We start from the raw sequence: 12,909 nt of genomic DNA on the forward strand, positions 1-12,909 counted from the left end.
AGGTAATTCCATTACTGTATCTCTCAGACACAGGCGGTAGGAAACCACAATGTGCAGGTTTTCTTCCCTTCAGAGCTCACGCAGATGTTACATAATATGGAAATAACTCTCACCGTTTACAGTGTCCACACTAACTGACTTGTATGACATTGGACTGTGGGAGGAAATTAAAGTGCGAAGACTTAGGAGAGCATGAAGATAATTTTCAAAACATTTAGAACTAGCACATGCCACAGTTTTGTTAATGACATTTTTTGTGCACCATTAATAACATTTTCTTCTGTAAGTGACACTATATTTAACAAAAGGGGACATCAATAAAAGATTTTACTTTCATCTCTACGCTTTGTACAGTATGTACAAAGTTGGGATGTATGATCAATCTCCCTCCTTTGCTGATTGAAAAATCCATTCTGGTCCATTCTGGGGGGATCATCGCCTATCATTAGTGATCTGGGTCAGCTGGGGGGAGGACGAGTCTGTAAGCTCTTACACTGCTGGTTTGTATTTGCATACGTACAGTATATTTGCAGGATGTGCTTGTTTTTCTGTTTCTGCGTGAATTAAAGTCCCAGTCAATCTCTTAACTGTTCATAATCTAAAGCCTTTCTGCAAATTGCTGCATGCATCACAATGTTTTACTGCATTTTCGTTTTCACAACAGGATGAACAGATGTTTTGTTGTGTGTGTGTGGTTGTGTTTGTGTGTGTGTGTGTGTGTGTGTGTGTGTGTGTGTGTGTGTTCATCTCTGCTATTTAGCTAGATGCTGCTTAATGGTCCCAGCAGCACAGGAGACAGCCCATTTGAGCTCTACATGTCATTGCAACATCATGTCTCTGCTGTAGCACTCACATTGTTTAAATGTCATAGCGGTAGTTTGTTGTGCAGGGTCAAACCTTGGTTTGATGGATGGAAAAATAGATTAAAAAACTTTCCCTCAAAGCTTGAAATGCTCAAAATCTGCTCGATGAATGACAATATATATTTAGGTATGTAGTTCCACAACATGCTGTCTACTGTGAAACGTTTTCTAAGCTACTAGACACAAATGTTGAATCAGTATGCATCATCATGTGTGCAGTGTGAAATCCCATAATTAGTTGAGAAATATTTACTTTTAAGATCTAAACAAAAGCGCTAAAAAAAAGAGCGAAAATGCAAATTTGCTCCCAACTAAATTGTCAAATTCAATTCGAACAAATTGAAAACGTATATCCAGAATAAATTTACTTTAGACTTATGTAAGTCCTTTGTAGGAAGACACAGCAAGATAAACTAAGCACAAACATAAATCATTTAAATACGTATGGGCTAATTAGTGGATTATAAGATAAATGTGAAATGGCAGTTGTACTTAATCAGCTTTTAGGTTTTCAAAATAAACTGGAATTTTTGTTTTTAAAGCGACAGCCACTGGGACATTTTCATGCTGCAGTCTTTCTCGGTGTGTGCGCACACATCTGCTTGTGTGTGACAGTGAGAGTCCACTAGGTGTCTCAATGTGTTTATGTTATAACACCGTGTCAGTCAAGTAGGTCTTCCCCCACAAGTCACGACTCATCTCAGCAGGGGTCAATTCTCTTCCCTCCTTTTTTGCCATGTTTCTTGTCTTTCCCCTCCCTTCCTCGTATTTGCTATTAATTCTTTTGTTCTTTTGTTTTCAATCTCTTAATCTTTGCTATTTTAATTGTTCTTTTTCCCTGTTAAAACAAGGCAGAGAAGAGAAGAGAGGAGAGAAATAGTGAGAGAAAGACTGATGAGAAAGACTGAAGGAGTCTGAAGACGGTGGGTCATAAAGCATGAGAGAGAGAGAGAGAGAGAGAGAGAGAGAGAGAGAGAGAGAATATGTGTATTTGTGTGTAAGAGAGAGAAAGGGAGGGAGAGAGAGAGAGAGAGAGTGAAAAGGATAAAGAGAGAAAAGGCGGAGGAGGGGTTTAATCCTGTCTGGATTATGGTGTAAACTGGTCCCGGAGATCAGGAAGAGATACACTGTAGAAAGAGAGAGAGAAAGAGAGAGAGAGAGAGAGAGAGAGAGATAGAGAGAGAGAGAGAGAGAGAGAAAGAAACTCCCACTTTCTCTACATCCATCACTCTATCCATTTTACTTTCCATGCAGTAGCGTAGTTGTTCTTTCCGGTCCTGCGTGTTTGTGGTTTTGGATGTTTTGGATCCAATAGGATGTGAGGTCAGCAGGAGGAACAGTAGAAAAATCTGAAGTTGCAGCAGGATTTCTTCTGGGAATTGTGTGTGTGTGTGTTTGTGTGTTACTCCTGCTTTGGGAATACCCCGCGACCTGATAATGAGGACTGAGCTCATGTGAAGACAGAAAATTAACAGGACATCTCAAGTCTTTCACCACTCTTCTTATTTCTTGGCATCCTGTATAGATCCAGGAGAGGGAGCAGGGAAGAGAGAATGGGAGGAGAAGGAGCAGGATTACAAAGTGTGGAGAGGGAGGGATAGGAACATGGCAAGACTCCGTTGTGACTCCTGGAGCTCAGAGGTGACCTTTGACACTGGAGACAAACCCTTTTTAGACTCTTCTGTGTGGCAGCATAACCATCTCAGCTGACACCAAACCATCAGTCAGACTGTTTTCATCATCATCGGCTATAGTTAAACTTACAGACACACATGCCTCACGGGAATGTTTGAAAGCTTTGACGACACGAGGTAGTGAGTAATCTTCTGTTTGGGATGATGGATGAGTATTTTTCCCACATCCCACTTTTAAACTCTAATTTGTGCTTTAAAAAAGAAAAATTAGCATCTTGTAATTCTGGCCAGCCAATGGATGGTTTCAGCCCTTTGGTGATCCTAATTCTCCCATCAAGGGACTCTGGTTCCTGCATATAATTCTTGAAGACCTAATAAGGTCTGAAATCTGGATGTCATGCTTGTGAGATGATCCACCTGAGTCTGAGAACCTGAGAGTCAGTGATCAGCCTCAACATTTGAACTTGGATGTCTGAATGCTGTTGATTGGACCTTTATTTGTTTGCAACACTTACTCTACCAGGCAAGTTGACAAGTGTGTTTTAGTTTTTTCAGTTAGGTCTGATTTAGTTTTTTGCTCTTTTACCAGATTTCCCCTGTATTAGCATCAAGGAGCTGTTTAACAAGGAGCTCAGCACGCTGCCGGGCCACTGCCAAACAGCAGACATGTTAGTAAAAAACTGGTGAACATATATTCCAGAGGAGTGGTTGGAGACCAAAACCAGAATTTGATTATTGGACTGATAGAAATGTGACTCCGTCAGAGTTTGATGCCAATATTGTGACCAAAAGGTTTTATTCATAAAAAATGCCATAGAAATCTGAAACACATCTGCATGCACATCAGGCAGGCCGTTTTCTTATCCAGAAAACATGCATAACAAATGGCTACTCAAAGGATTAGATACCTCTTCTAGTTTAGACACCGTTTTTGTTTCAGCCACAGTTTATGCAAGCTCAGTACTTGTTGGTTGTACCTTATCAGCAGACATGAGAGTCACAAGCCACTTCACTGCACCTTTAATGCTTGTGTCTCTCTGTGGTTGCACTGTGACCCAAGCACTTTAAATGTGATGTGCACTGTCCTAATTTCATCCTTTTCTCTTGGAGCCAGCATGCAACAATCCCTGGACTGATACAGATCTCAGCAGCTGCAGGGATGAAGCACTGGAGTCTGGCTAAGGCCGGGAATGCCAATAAATTGGACAGAAGTGGGCCGCACAGAGGGAAGCTGATGATGCCGATGTGGATTATCCTCTTCAGTTCACTGTGCCTGGTGGTCGACGGACAGATGAAGATCTCACCAGAAACGTGAGTAAGCCTGTATGTGTCCGTGTTCTTTCTACATGCAAGTTTACACAGAAAATACTGGAAGCAGTACAGGACATTACTGAAAACCAAAGCACAAATGCAGAACGTGTCATTTTTTTTACACATTCAAATTAGTTTTACTTTTCAAAAATAACAGAATTTTTCACACCATAAAACATTCAAAAGCCTTCCCCTGACTTCACCTGATTGGATAATATCTTTAATGTACCATGACTGCACATGCAGTGTAATTTCCGTGTAGGCACCATGGCAGGGCCATATGCAGTATTCCTGAAGCCAAATGTCAGATGGACGAGTCAATAATATGCTTTGTATTTTGGCTGATTACTCCACACAGATACATATGGACCATATGGGCACCTGTGAGGTACCAACCAAATAATGGGAAACTGACACTTACATTTGACTAATGTTCTGACAATAAAACATTTTAAATAGTTTTTTTATTTGTCAGTTTAAAACTAATGGGCTTTTTTTTCAATATTAATTTGGTCTGTGTAGACTACAGCATCACACAATTTCTGAAAAATGTTTTTCGGATTTACGAAATCATGGCAGGACATTGTGCTTGCAGCGTAGCTCTTAGTAGTTTATAGCAGTTTGAAATATCTCAACATGTGTTGAATAGATTGTCATGATATTTGTACAAACCAACGCGATTCCCACACAATGACTCCTACTGACTGTGCTGAATCAGACTCTTTCTCCACAAAGTTAATATAACTGGATGGAAGTTTGACTCCCCGGAAATACCAATGACTCCCATCAGCCTCAGGTGAAATTTGTGTTTGGTGCTTATTAACATAAACTGAAACATGGTAAATATTTAGAAGGATATACTTAAGTATGAGCATGCCTAGGAACCATGGACACACATAAAACCATGGACAGCTACTGTAGCATGGCTTTGATCTTATATGCTGGAAAATAAGTCAACATTTACTAGATTACAAAGAGGTTTTTCACACATTGGACTTATTGTGAGGACAACAACTCACAATGCCTAATGTGTTTTATTTTCATGCTGGTGCTCACTGTTAAAGATAAGTGGTCAGTTTTTTCTCAGCTGGATGTTTCTTTTGGGAATGAAATGCTGTGTTTGTTTGTTCTCCAGAAACCAGACGAAGCTTTTTTCCCCCCACCAGTTTTCAAACCTCCTGCTGACTCAAAATACTAACAGATCGAAGTGCTGTCAGTCCACAGTAGCCTATTAACTTTGCGTGTGTGTGTGTGTGCGCGCGCGCGCACGTTTGCACGTGCATGTGTGTGTTAAAGTAGATTGGTTCAAGAGGCACAGAAAAGTACAATGGATTTATTTAGAGTTTTTACATTGACTGGATGCTTTTAATAAGTGTGTGTCTGGAGCAGCTGCTGGTTTTCGTCATGCATACTGTAATAATATTATCAGTCCAATATATTTATTATAAAGTCCAGAAAAAAAACAACAATGGTTGGTTGTACAGTTTCAGGATTTATTCAGCTTGTGTGAGTTTTGTACTTACAGCTTAGAGTGAATGTGCTGTCAGGCACTAGGCGGGCTGCTGTTGCTGAGGGAGATTAAAGCTCTAAAGACAGCAGGGTTCAGCAGCCCAACACAGGTCACCGAGCCCAAAGTGTTTCACTCTGCCTGCAGAAGATTTGGCAGCAGTTCCCCCCTGGCTCTGGATGTTAGTGGGGCCCTGACCAGAACATTTCAGGCCAAAAGGGTCAAATCTTTAGCCTCTCAGGCAACATTGATGCTCTGCAGCAGCAGCAATGACAGAAATGACACAAGTTTGTGAGCAACTGCTTGTGAAAAAAGTAGAGATACAGTAAGTGGGCCCATACTGTATACTGTATCATACTAATCCATATATTTACCATCAAAGGGCAAAAAGGCTATTAATCCTGGCATTTTCTGTGTTTGAGAGAAAAGATCATAAGTCATGAGTCTTTGACAGCCATGAGCAAAGACTCATTTCAGCACTTTCAAATATAATGTTCAAATATAATGTTTGTTTTTTTTTTTAAAGCAAGAACCGTCGCTCATATTTTGCAATGTGCATTTTAACAAGTCAAAAAATGATCAGCTACTTTCCAGTACTGAGCCTGTCTAGCTGGCTGTTACAACACCGCCTGGTAACTAGCGGTGAGCTGGCTGAGTCCCTATAGTTTGAGCCATCTGCCACATCCTGTCCACCCTCTAACCTACCCTACCTCGGCTGCATTCACATGGAGGATTTGTAGAATTACTGCATGTTATTGAGCACAGCATAACCTCTTGACCCAGCAGACTGTCAGCTTTTCCTGCCACCTTAACAGTAATCGGTTTTAATCTGCTATTGGGGTATGCTGGGTGACCTTTTAATATGATCGGCTGTGTACTTGGGGTCAGCCTCAATTTACACCATCATTAGCCAGAATTGTTTTATGCATAATAAAAAATTGGAGGAAGCTATTTACTTTACATATTACCATTAATTTAATAATGGGTGTATTCATCCAGCTGACTGCGATGCTTGTTTACCAAATTACAAAGACAATACAATAATAAAAAGATGTATTAATAAATTTTTGTTAACAAATTTATATAGGTCATATATGAGAAATATATAGATCTATAGAAATATATCATATTAAATTAGTTTGACTGGTAATCGCTACACACACTTTAAAAAGAGTGGCTTCCTTTTAGTTAAATACTATGTTTTTACAAATTGGTAACTTATTTGAGTATCTTTATATCTTATCACTATTGCTGCATTCAGGGTGCAGCAGTGGGCTGTGTCCTTTGGGAAAGAGATAGCTGCCCTGTCTGCCAGATACTCTGGAGCTCAACTTCTACAGAAGGTAAGAGACCCTATTCATTTACATATTAATATATACAGACATTAACACAAAGCTTCAGTTTTTTATGATCCCTATCATTGATCATCCATACAGCATTAAACTGTAGACTGCAGAAGGCCACACCGGGAAAGGCAGGCAGATGTAATTTCCACAGACAAAATTTTCTATTTACAACTAAAAAGACAAGGCGTGAAATAAGAAACACAACTGAATGGAGACACAGCTTTATGTAGCACACATGACATCATCACAGCGCAGTGGTGGAGTATGAGCTCATTCCTCCTCCCCCTGCTCTTTGGTACATCAGCCAATGAGAACAAAACTGACTGGCATACATTTGCCATCTGTACATGGCCCTGAGACCGTGCACTTACCATCATGCACCTGACACACAAATGCACTGCAACAGAGTTATTGTGTTTTGTTGTGCTATTGTGCTTTAACAACACATTCAGTAAAATATCAGACACCATTATACAACAAACTGAGTCGAAGTCAACTAATTGTGTTGAAATTAGATGAATACAAAATTGTGTTCATTTGTGTGACTTAGCATCTAGACCAAAGAGGAGATTATGCTTATGTGTGTTTGTGTGTCTTTTAGTAATTAGGATATGTAATGTTCCTCTGCATGCCATGCTGTGGAATCCCCTAGCAGGCCCATTTACCATCTGCCAGACACATACAGTACAAACTGTTTACACAGATATGCACCTACTGACCACCTCTCTTCCATCTTTATCTCTGCTTTATCACCCAGTCAGTAATACAAAAACATTCAGGAATATTCCATATAGATGATGATTTTTTTTTATTCATCCCTGGCTGTATAAAACCCCATTAGTATTGCCTTGGCAACATGAAGCCATTAAACGGCGCAGTCTGTCACCAGTATTTAGAGGAAACGTGTATCAATGTGTGCATAAGTATTCTCGTTAATTAGCTAATAATTTTGAGCTGTGACAACCAATCCCGGAAAAAGTTTGGACATATGTACTGTTTTGTGCACCTACTGACACCTTCCAACCATCTTTAAACACGGTGCAGTTATTAAAACACTCACAAAAACATTCATTTAGGAGGTGCAGCGTGCCATTTATTGATTTCTTGTGTCAAGGGCGAAGGGTACTGTACACATAACCTTTACTTATCTACAAAACTGAGTTACTAATAAAAGCAGTGTGTCTCTTTTGAAGAAATTCAAAGATGTTGAGGCTGTGGTGAAGATAGAGGAGGTGGATGGAGAAGAGCTGGTGAAGAAGTTTGCAGAGGAGATGGAGGAGATGCTTGGAAGGAAGATGAAGTCCGTGAAGGTATTAGTACATACACAACTAACATAAACACCTCAAAGCAAATGTTGCTGACATCATTGTTACAGACTGAATCACAGCATTAGTGTAATGCCGAACCTGATTAATCTTCCTAGATGAGAAATAATATTTTATGAGCAGAGAGTGTCCTTAACCAGTTGTGTTGTATCACAGAGGTTAGCGGAAGCAGCAGAAGATGCTGATCTTTACCATGAGTACAATGAAACACTGGAGGTAAGTGACAATATGAACAGTGAACTGTTTGTGACTTTTAAACTTCTGCAATAGTGTCAATCACTTACAGAGTATGCATGTAGATCAGATACCCTGATAACATTTTTAACTTTGTCATTCACTTTTATCTTATTCTCTTTCAATGTTTATATTTATGTTCTTATGCCCAATTTCCTACCCTGGCATGGAGCATCTGAAAGCAATGAAAGCAATTTCCCCTCGGGATGAATAAAGCATTTCTGATTCTGATTCTGATATAGCCACATTTGCACTGTAGTGGTAACCATAGAAGTGATGGCCACACTGTACTGCTCAGTCTACGCTTTTGAGCATGTCACCAATATTCTTAAATCATAAAATGTAAACAAATTCATCTGTCATTGTTTCATCTAGTTTGACTATTTTAACTCCATGCTGATCAACACTGTGGATGAAGATGGGAATCCTCTGCCTCTTGGTGGAGACTTCCAACTAGAGCCAAATGAACACTTTAATAAACTGCCAGTCAACACGCAGCAAAGTAACATACAAGTTCCCACAAATGTCTACAACAGAGGTAGAGCCTGCATTCCCTTGCAATTGTTATATAATGCATGTGATTTCTAGTAGAATATTAGCTTAATTGTTTTTCTCTTTTTCTGTAGATCCAGATATTCTAAATGGAGTCTATATGTCAGAAGCTCTGAACGACGTGTTCATTGATAACTTCCTGAAGGATCCAACTCTGACCTGGCAGTACTTTGGCAGCTCTACAGGCTTCTTCAGGCTGTACCCAGGTACTTGGACATAAGAGCCTTTGACCTTTAACATATCGTGCATGCTTCCCAAAGTTTCACTGTCTTTAGATCTACATTGTCCAGTGTTGGCACAGCATTAAAACCACACAAACAAGGCTGTACATGAGCAATCAGCTATACAAGCTAAACTGAATACTTACACAGCAACAGTCGGTTAAACAGGATGACTCAGTCTACAGCTACAGTATGGCTGCAGATGACACCTCTTCTGTCACTGTGTGTGTGGGTGGGTGTGTGTGTGTGTGTGTGTGTGTGTGTAGGATGAGTAATTAGTAGAATCACTTCCTCATTTGACAGTCTATTACTATACATCCATGCATCCAGTTGTCCATCCAGTCTGCCACCCAAGCAGTGGTTTCCCATCATCCTCTGTTAAATGTCTGTCTGACTCTCTCCAGGCATCCAGTGGATTCCAGATGAAAATGGTGTTGTTACATTTGATTGCAGAAACAGAAACTGGTAAGCACATACAGTATTCCTTATGGTGCCTTATCAGTTGTAGCTGTGCCAAAGACACCTATATATGCACAGTAGTGACACACAGCTTGTGCCAAGACTTGCTTATGTGTTTGCAGCTCAAATGGTCCTGTTCTGGTCACGTTTTTCTGCATGACGACAGTGTCAGTGTGAGCCAGGATGCACACCGCCAGATCACTGAAAGTAAAGCAGCCAAATGGAATGTAGCAATAATTCATTTTGTTTTACACCTGTGATTTCCTGCAGCATATACAATAAATATGTCTCCTGTGTCAACACACTATAGAATGAAATAAGAGCTGATTATTGTTTGTTAATAGTAAGTCAAATTCCAGGAACTCTGTCTGAACATAGCAAATCACGGAAGGCGGAAATCAAAGAACAAGACATTGTAGAACTGGAAAACGGCCAATCGCAGCTGCTGTAGTGTAAATCTCATTGATGTTAATGAGCTTGGAAAATCAGGGGACCATAATAAAGAGATAAAGGAAGGCAGGGACGGAAGGACAGAGGAACAAATGAAAGGATAAAACGTGAACTCTGTCTGCTCTGTCTGTCTGTTAGACTCCTGGTAAATAACATACAGTCTCTGTTTATGTCTGAGTGTTGTCTGATTTCCATGTTAAATGGGGTTTTTACAGCTCCCTAATTCATCCCTGTCTCTGTTCTCTAGGTATATCCAAGCAGCCACATCTCCTAAAGATGTGGTAATTGTAGTGGATGTTAGTGGCAGCATGAAAGGACTCAGAATGACCATAGCCAAACACACCATCAATACGATCCTGGACACACTGGGAGAAAATGACTTTGTTAACATCATAGCTGTAAGTACACATTCTTTCACTATCTTAAAAAACGCAGACACATGAGAGCAGACTCACCAGAGCGTTCCTGAGACCCGATGAGTGTGGCATACAGATAAACACTCAACTTAACTCAAATGCTAACATGCAGGTAGAGTGTACAGAGTGGGGTAAATACCTAGACAAAGACCTGCATAGGCAAACAGGCATAAACAATTCACTTCACTTCATTCACTTCACACAAACTTTCATAAAAGCCTCAAAAATGACCTTTGTTTTTAGGTTTTTCAGGATTTCGGTCATGTGTAGCCATACAACTACAAATCAGTGTAATAAGCACGGTTTATCCCAGTATTACTGCGTGTGTAATCATATGCAGCCTGCAAATCCGCTGCTCTTAAGCTGTTTTTTTTTTATCCCTGAATTTAATACTACGCTCTTTTTGGAGTGACCATGCAGCAAAATGAAAATCAATGCCCCATGACTATTTCATTTCAAAATGAGATATTCTAAGTCAGTAGCGGTTTAAATCCCGCAACCCACCTCAAAATTTGAAATTAGTATAATAGTTTCTATGCTACAGAACAACATGTGGCCCAGAATGAATGAGTGTTGGGTGACTGAAGGATTTTACCAATTAGAAGCAATTGTATGTCTTTTTATACCCATCTGTCTATAATATTGACTATAAATTATTCTGATCATCATCTGTATATATTTGGTTTTTCCCAGTACAGTGACTATGTTCGTTACGTGGAGCCCTGCTTCAAAGGCACACTGGTCCAAGCTGATCTGGATAACAGAGAGGTAACACACACATGCATAAAGACACACACACACACACACATACACACATATCAAAGGCATACACACAGCTAATTAATTCACTTAACCTCCACTAACCTATTAATCATAAGCTGTTATCTTGCTAATCCTCTAAAGACAAAGATTACGCTTTCATCACATCACAAATCCATCATCACGGAGAACGTGTGTTAACAGGGTTAAGACCAGTTCACTGTAGGATTTACCAATGAAACAAGCAGGACTATAAATATTATTCTTCGTAGACCAGCTCTGTCCGCTCAGTCCGTGTGTGCGCGTGTGCATTACGTGTTGGCTGCATGCCCTACTTTCACTCCCTACCATAATATGGCAGATCAGGTGAGGTTGCTGGCCGTTGACAATTTGAAGTAGGTCATATGACCTGTTAGCAAAGGCTTTGATTGGTTAAATGACTGGGGAGGCAGGCTGTAACAGAATAGGCTTACAGATGTTGGCTGATATACTCATTTACTAAGCAAAATACATACGTTTACAGGAAGGCAATCATCAGTTTTGTATCTGTTATATAACACACTCTTTCACAAAACATGTTATCTCCTGCTGTTTAAGGGGTTTATCTGAACTTTATAAAGAAACTGAAAACCTTGCACAAACAGTGAGGGACTGCTAGGTAAATGTTTTTTATTCTCATATCAGGAAAGTTAAAAAAAAGTGGATCACTGCATGGTAACTTTCTGTTTTTCCTCTTTTTGTATGGAGACCCATTTATTTGCCAGTTGATTAGGACCACAGCTTGAAAATGTCTGTTTCTTTGTTGTGATTCTCTCTTTCAGCATTTCAAACTTTTGATTGACGGGCTTCAAGTGAAAGGGGAGGGCAAAGTTAAAAAAGCCATGAAAGAATCCTTCAGGATCCTCAACGAGGTTTGTCCGTCGTTGCGACAACCATAGCAACTGCTACAAACAAATTCACCTCTTTGAGGAAATTGTATATCCACAATTCTTCAGTGTGGAGCAGTTAATGTTTTTAGTAGAAATTGTGAAGCTCAAGTAAATTGTGTGTGCATGTGTTAAGGCTACAACACTGGGCCAGGGCAGCCTGTGTAACCAGGCAATAATGCTGATAACAGACGGCGCCATGGAGGATTTCCAGGATGTTTTTGAAGAGTTTAACTGGCCAGAACGACGGGTATGAAACACACAAAGACAGTATACACACAGTCTTGGACAAATACAGGCACAGGCGTATGAACATGTATCAAGATAAGTGTATTGGGTAACTGCAATATCAAGCGGATCTTGCTTAATAAATACTGTACTTAATTATCTTTTCAGGTTCGGGTGTTCACCTACCTAATTGGACGAGAGATGACATTTGCTGAAAACGTCAAATGGATTGCTTGCAATAATAAGGGTGAAAGTTTCTTTTGGTTCCATTTCTTGAGAGGAACCAAATACACTGTTGGCCAAAAAGTTGGAATCAAATATTTTTGCCTGAAATTATTGTGACAATGTGATTGATTCTTGATAGGTAGTGTCTATCTTCTCGAAACTATATTGATCAATCTCTTCCAAACATGTCACACTGAAAATTAAACCACAATTTACCTTTGCAAAAAAAAAGGAAAAACTAAATTATTCCAACTTTATGGGCAATAATTTACATTTTGTACTACTGATGAGATCTTGGTTTGACTAGAAGTCTTGAGTAATTTGATCAAAAATATATAGTAAAACAGTAGACGTTGAAAGTGTCGCCCTATGTTAGAATTAATAAGAAAGGAGAGCTGTGGGCCCCTCTGTAGTCTCAGGTGCTGCGGTATGGAACTGGGTATCAGGTGCTGC

General features: G+C 39.8%; 1 protein-coding gene across 5 annotated transcripts in view; it reads left to right on the forward strand.

Annotated features, from left to right (window-relative positions):
- Window positions 1-1,949: 1,949 nt before the first annotated feature.
- The window catches only part of cacna2d4a (calcium channel, voltage-dependent, alpha 2/delta subunit 4a), a 77,725-nt gene continuing 66,765 nt past the window's right edge, over window positions 1,950-12,909 (forward strand). For all 5 annotated transcript variants that reach the window (XM_067490379.1, XM_067490380.1, XM_067490381.1 and 2 more), the window contains exons 1-13: window positions 1,950-3,020; window positions 3,612-3,808; window positions 6,577-6,658; window positions 7,855-7,971; window positions 8,143-8,202; window positions 8,596-8,758; window positions 8,847-8,978; window positions 9,398-9,458; window positions 10,150-10,300; window positions 11,012-11,086; window positions 11,899-11,988; window positions 12,140-12,253; window positions 12,400-12,478. In XM_067490379.1, coding sequence (XP_067346480.1) covers window positions 3,657-3,808; window positions 6,577-6,658; window positions 7,855-7,971; window positions 8,143-8,202; window positions 8,596-8,758; window positions 8,847-8,978; window positions 9,398-9,458; window positions 10,150-10,300; window positions 11,012-11,086; window positions 11,899-11,988; window positions 12,140-12,253; window positions 12,400-12,478 — 1,276 coding nt within the window. In that variant the 5' untranslated portion in view covers window positions 1,950-3,020; window positions 3,612-3,656. The remainder of the gene's footprint in view (window positions 3,021-3,611; window positions 3,809-6,576; window positions 6,659-7,854; window positions 7,972-8,142; window positions 8,203-8,595; window positions 8,759-8,846; window positions 8,979-9,397; window positions 9,459-10,149; window positions 10,301-11,011; window positions 11,087-11,898; window positions 11,989-12,139; window positions 12,254-12,399; window positions 12,479-12,909) is intronic.

This window comes from Channa argus, chromosome 21 (genome assembly GCF_033026475.1).
Source record: "Channa argus isolate prfri chromosome 21, Channa argus male v1.0, whole genome shotgun sequence".
In the NCBI taxonomy this organism is placed as follows: domain Eukaryota; kingdom Metazoa; phylum Chordata; class Actinopteri; order Anabantiformes; family Channidae; genus Channa; species Channa argus.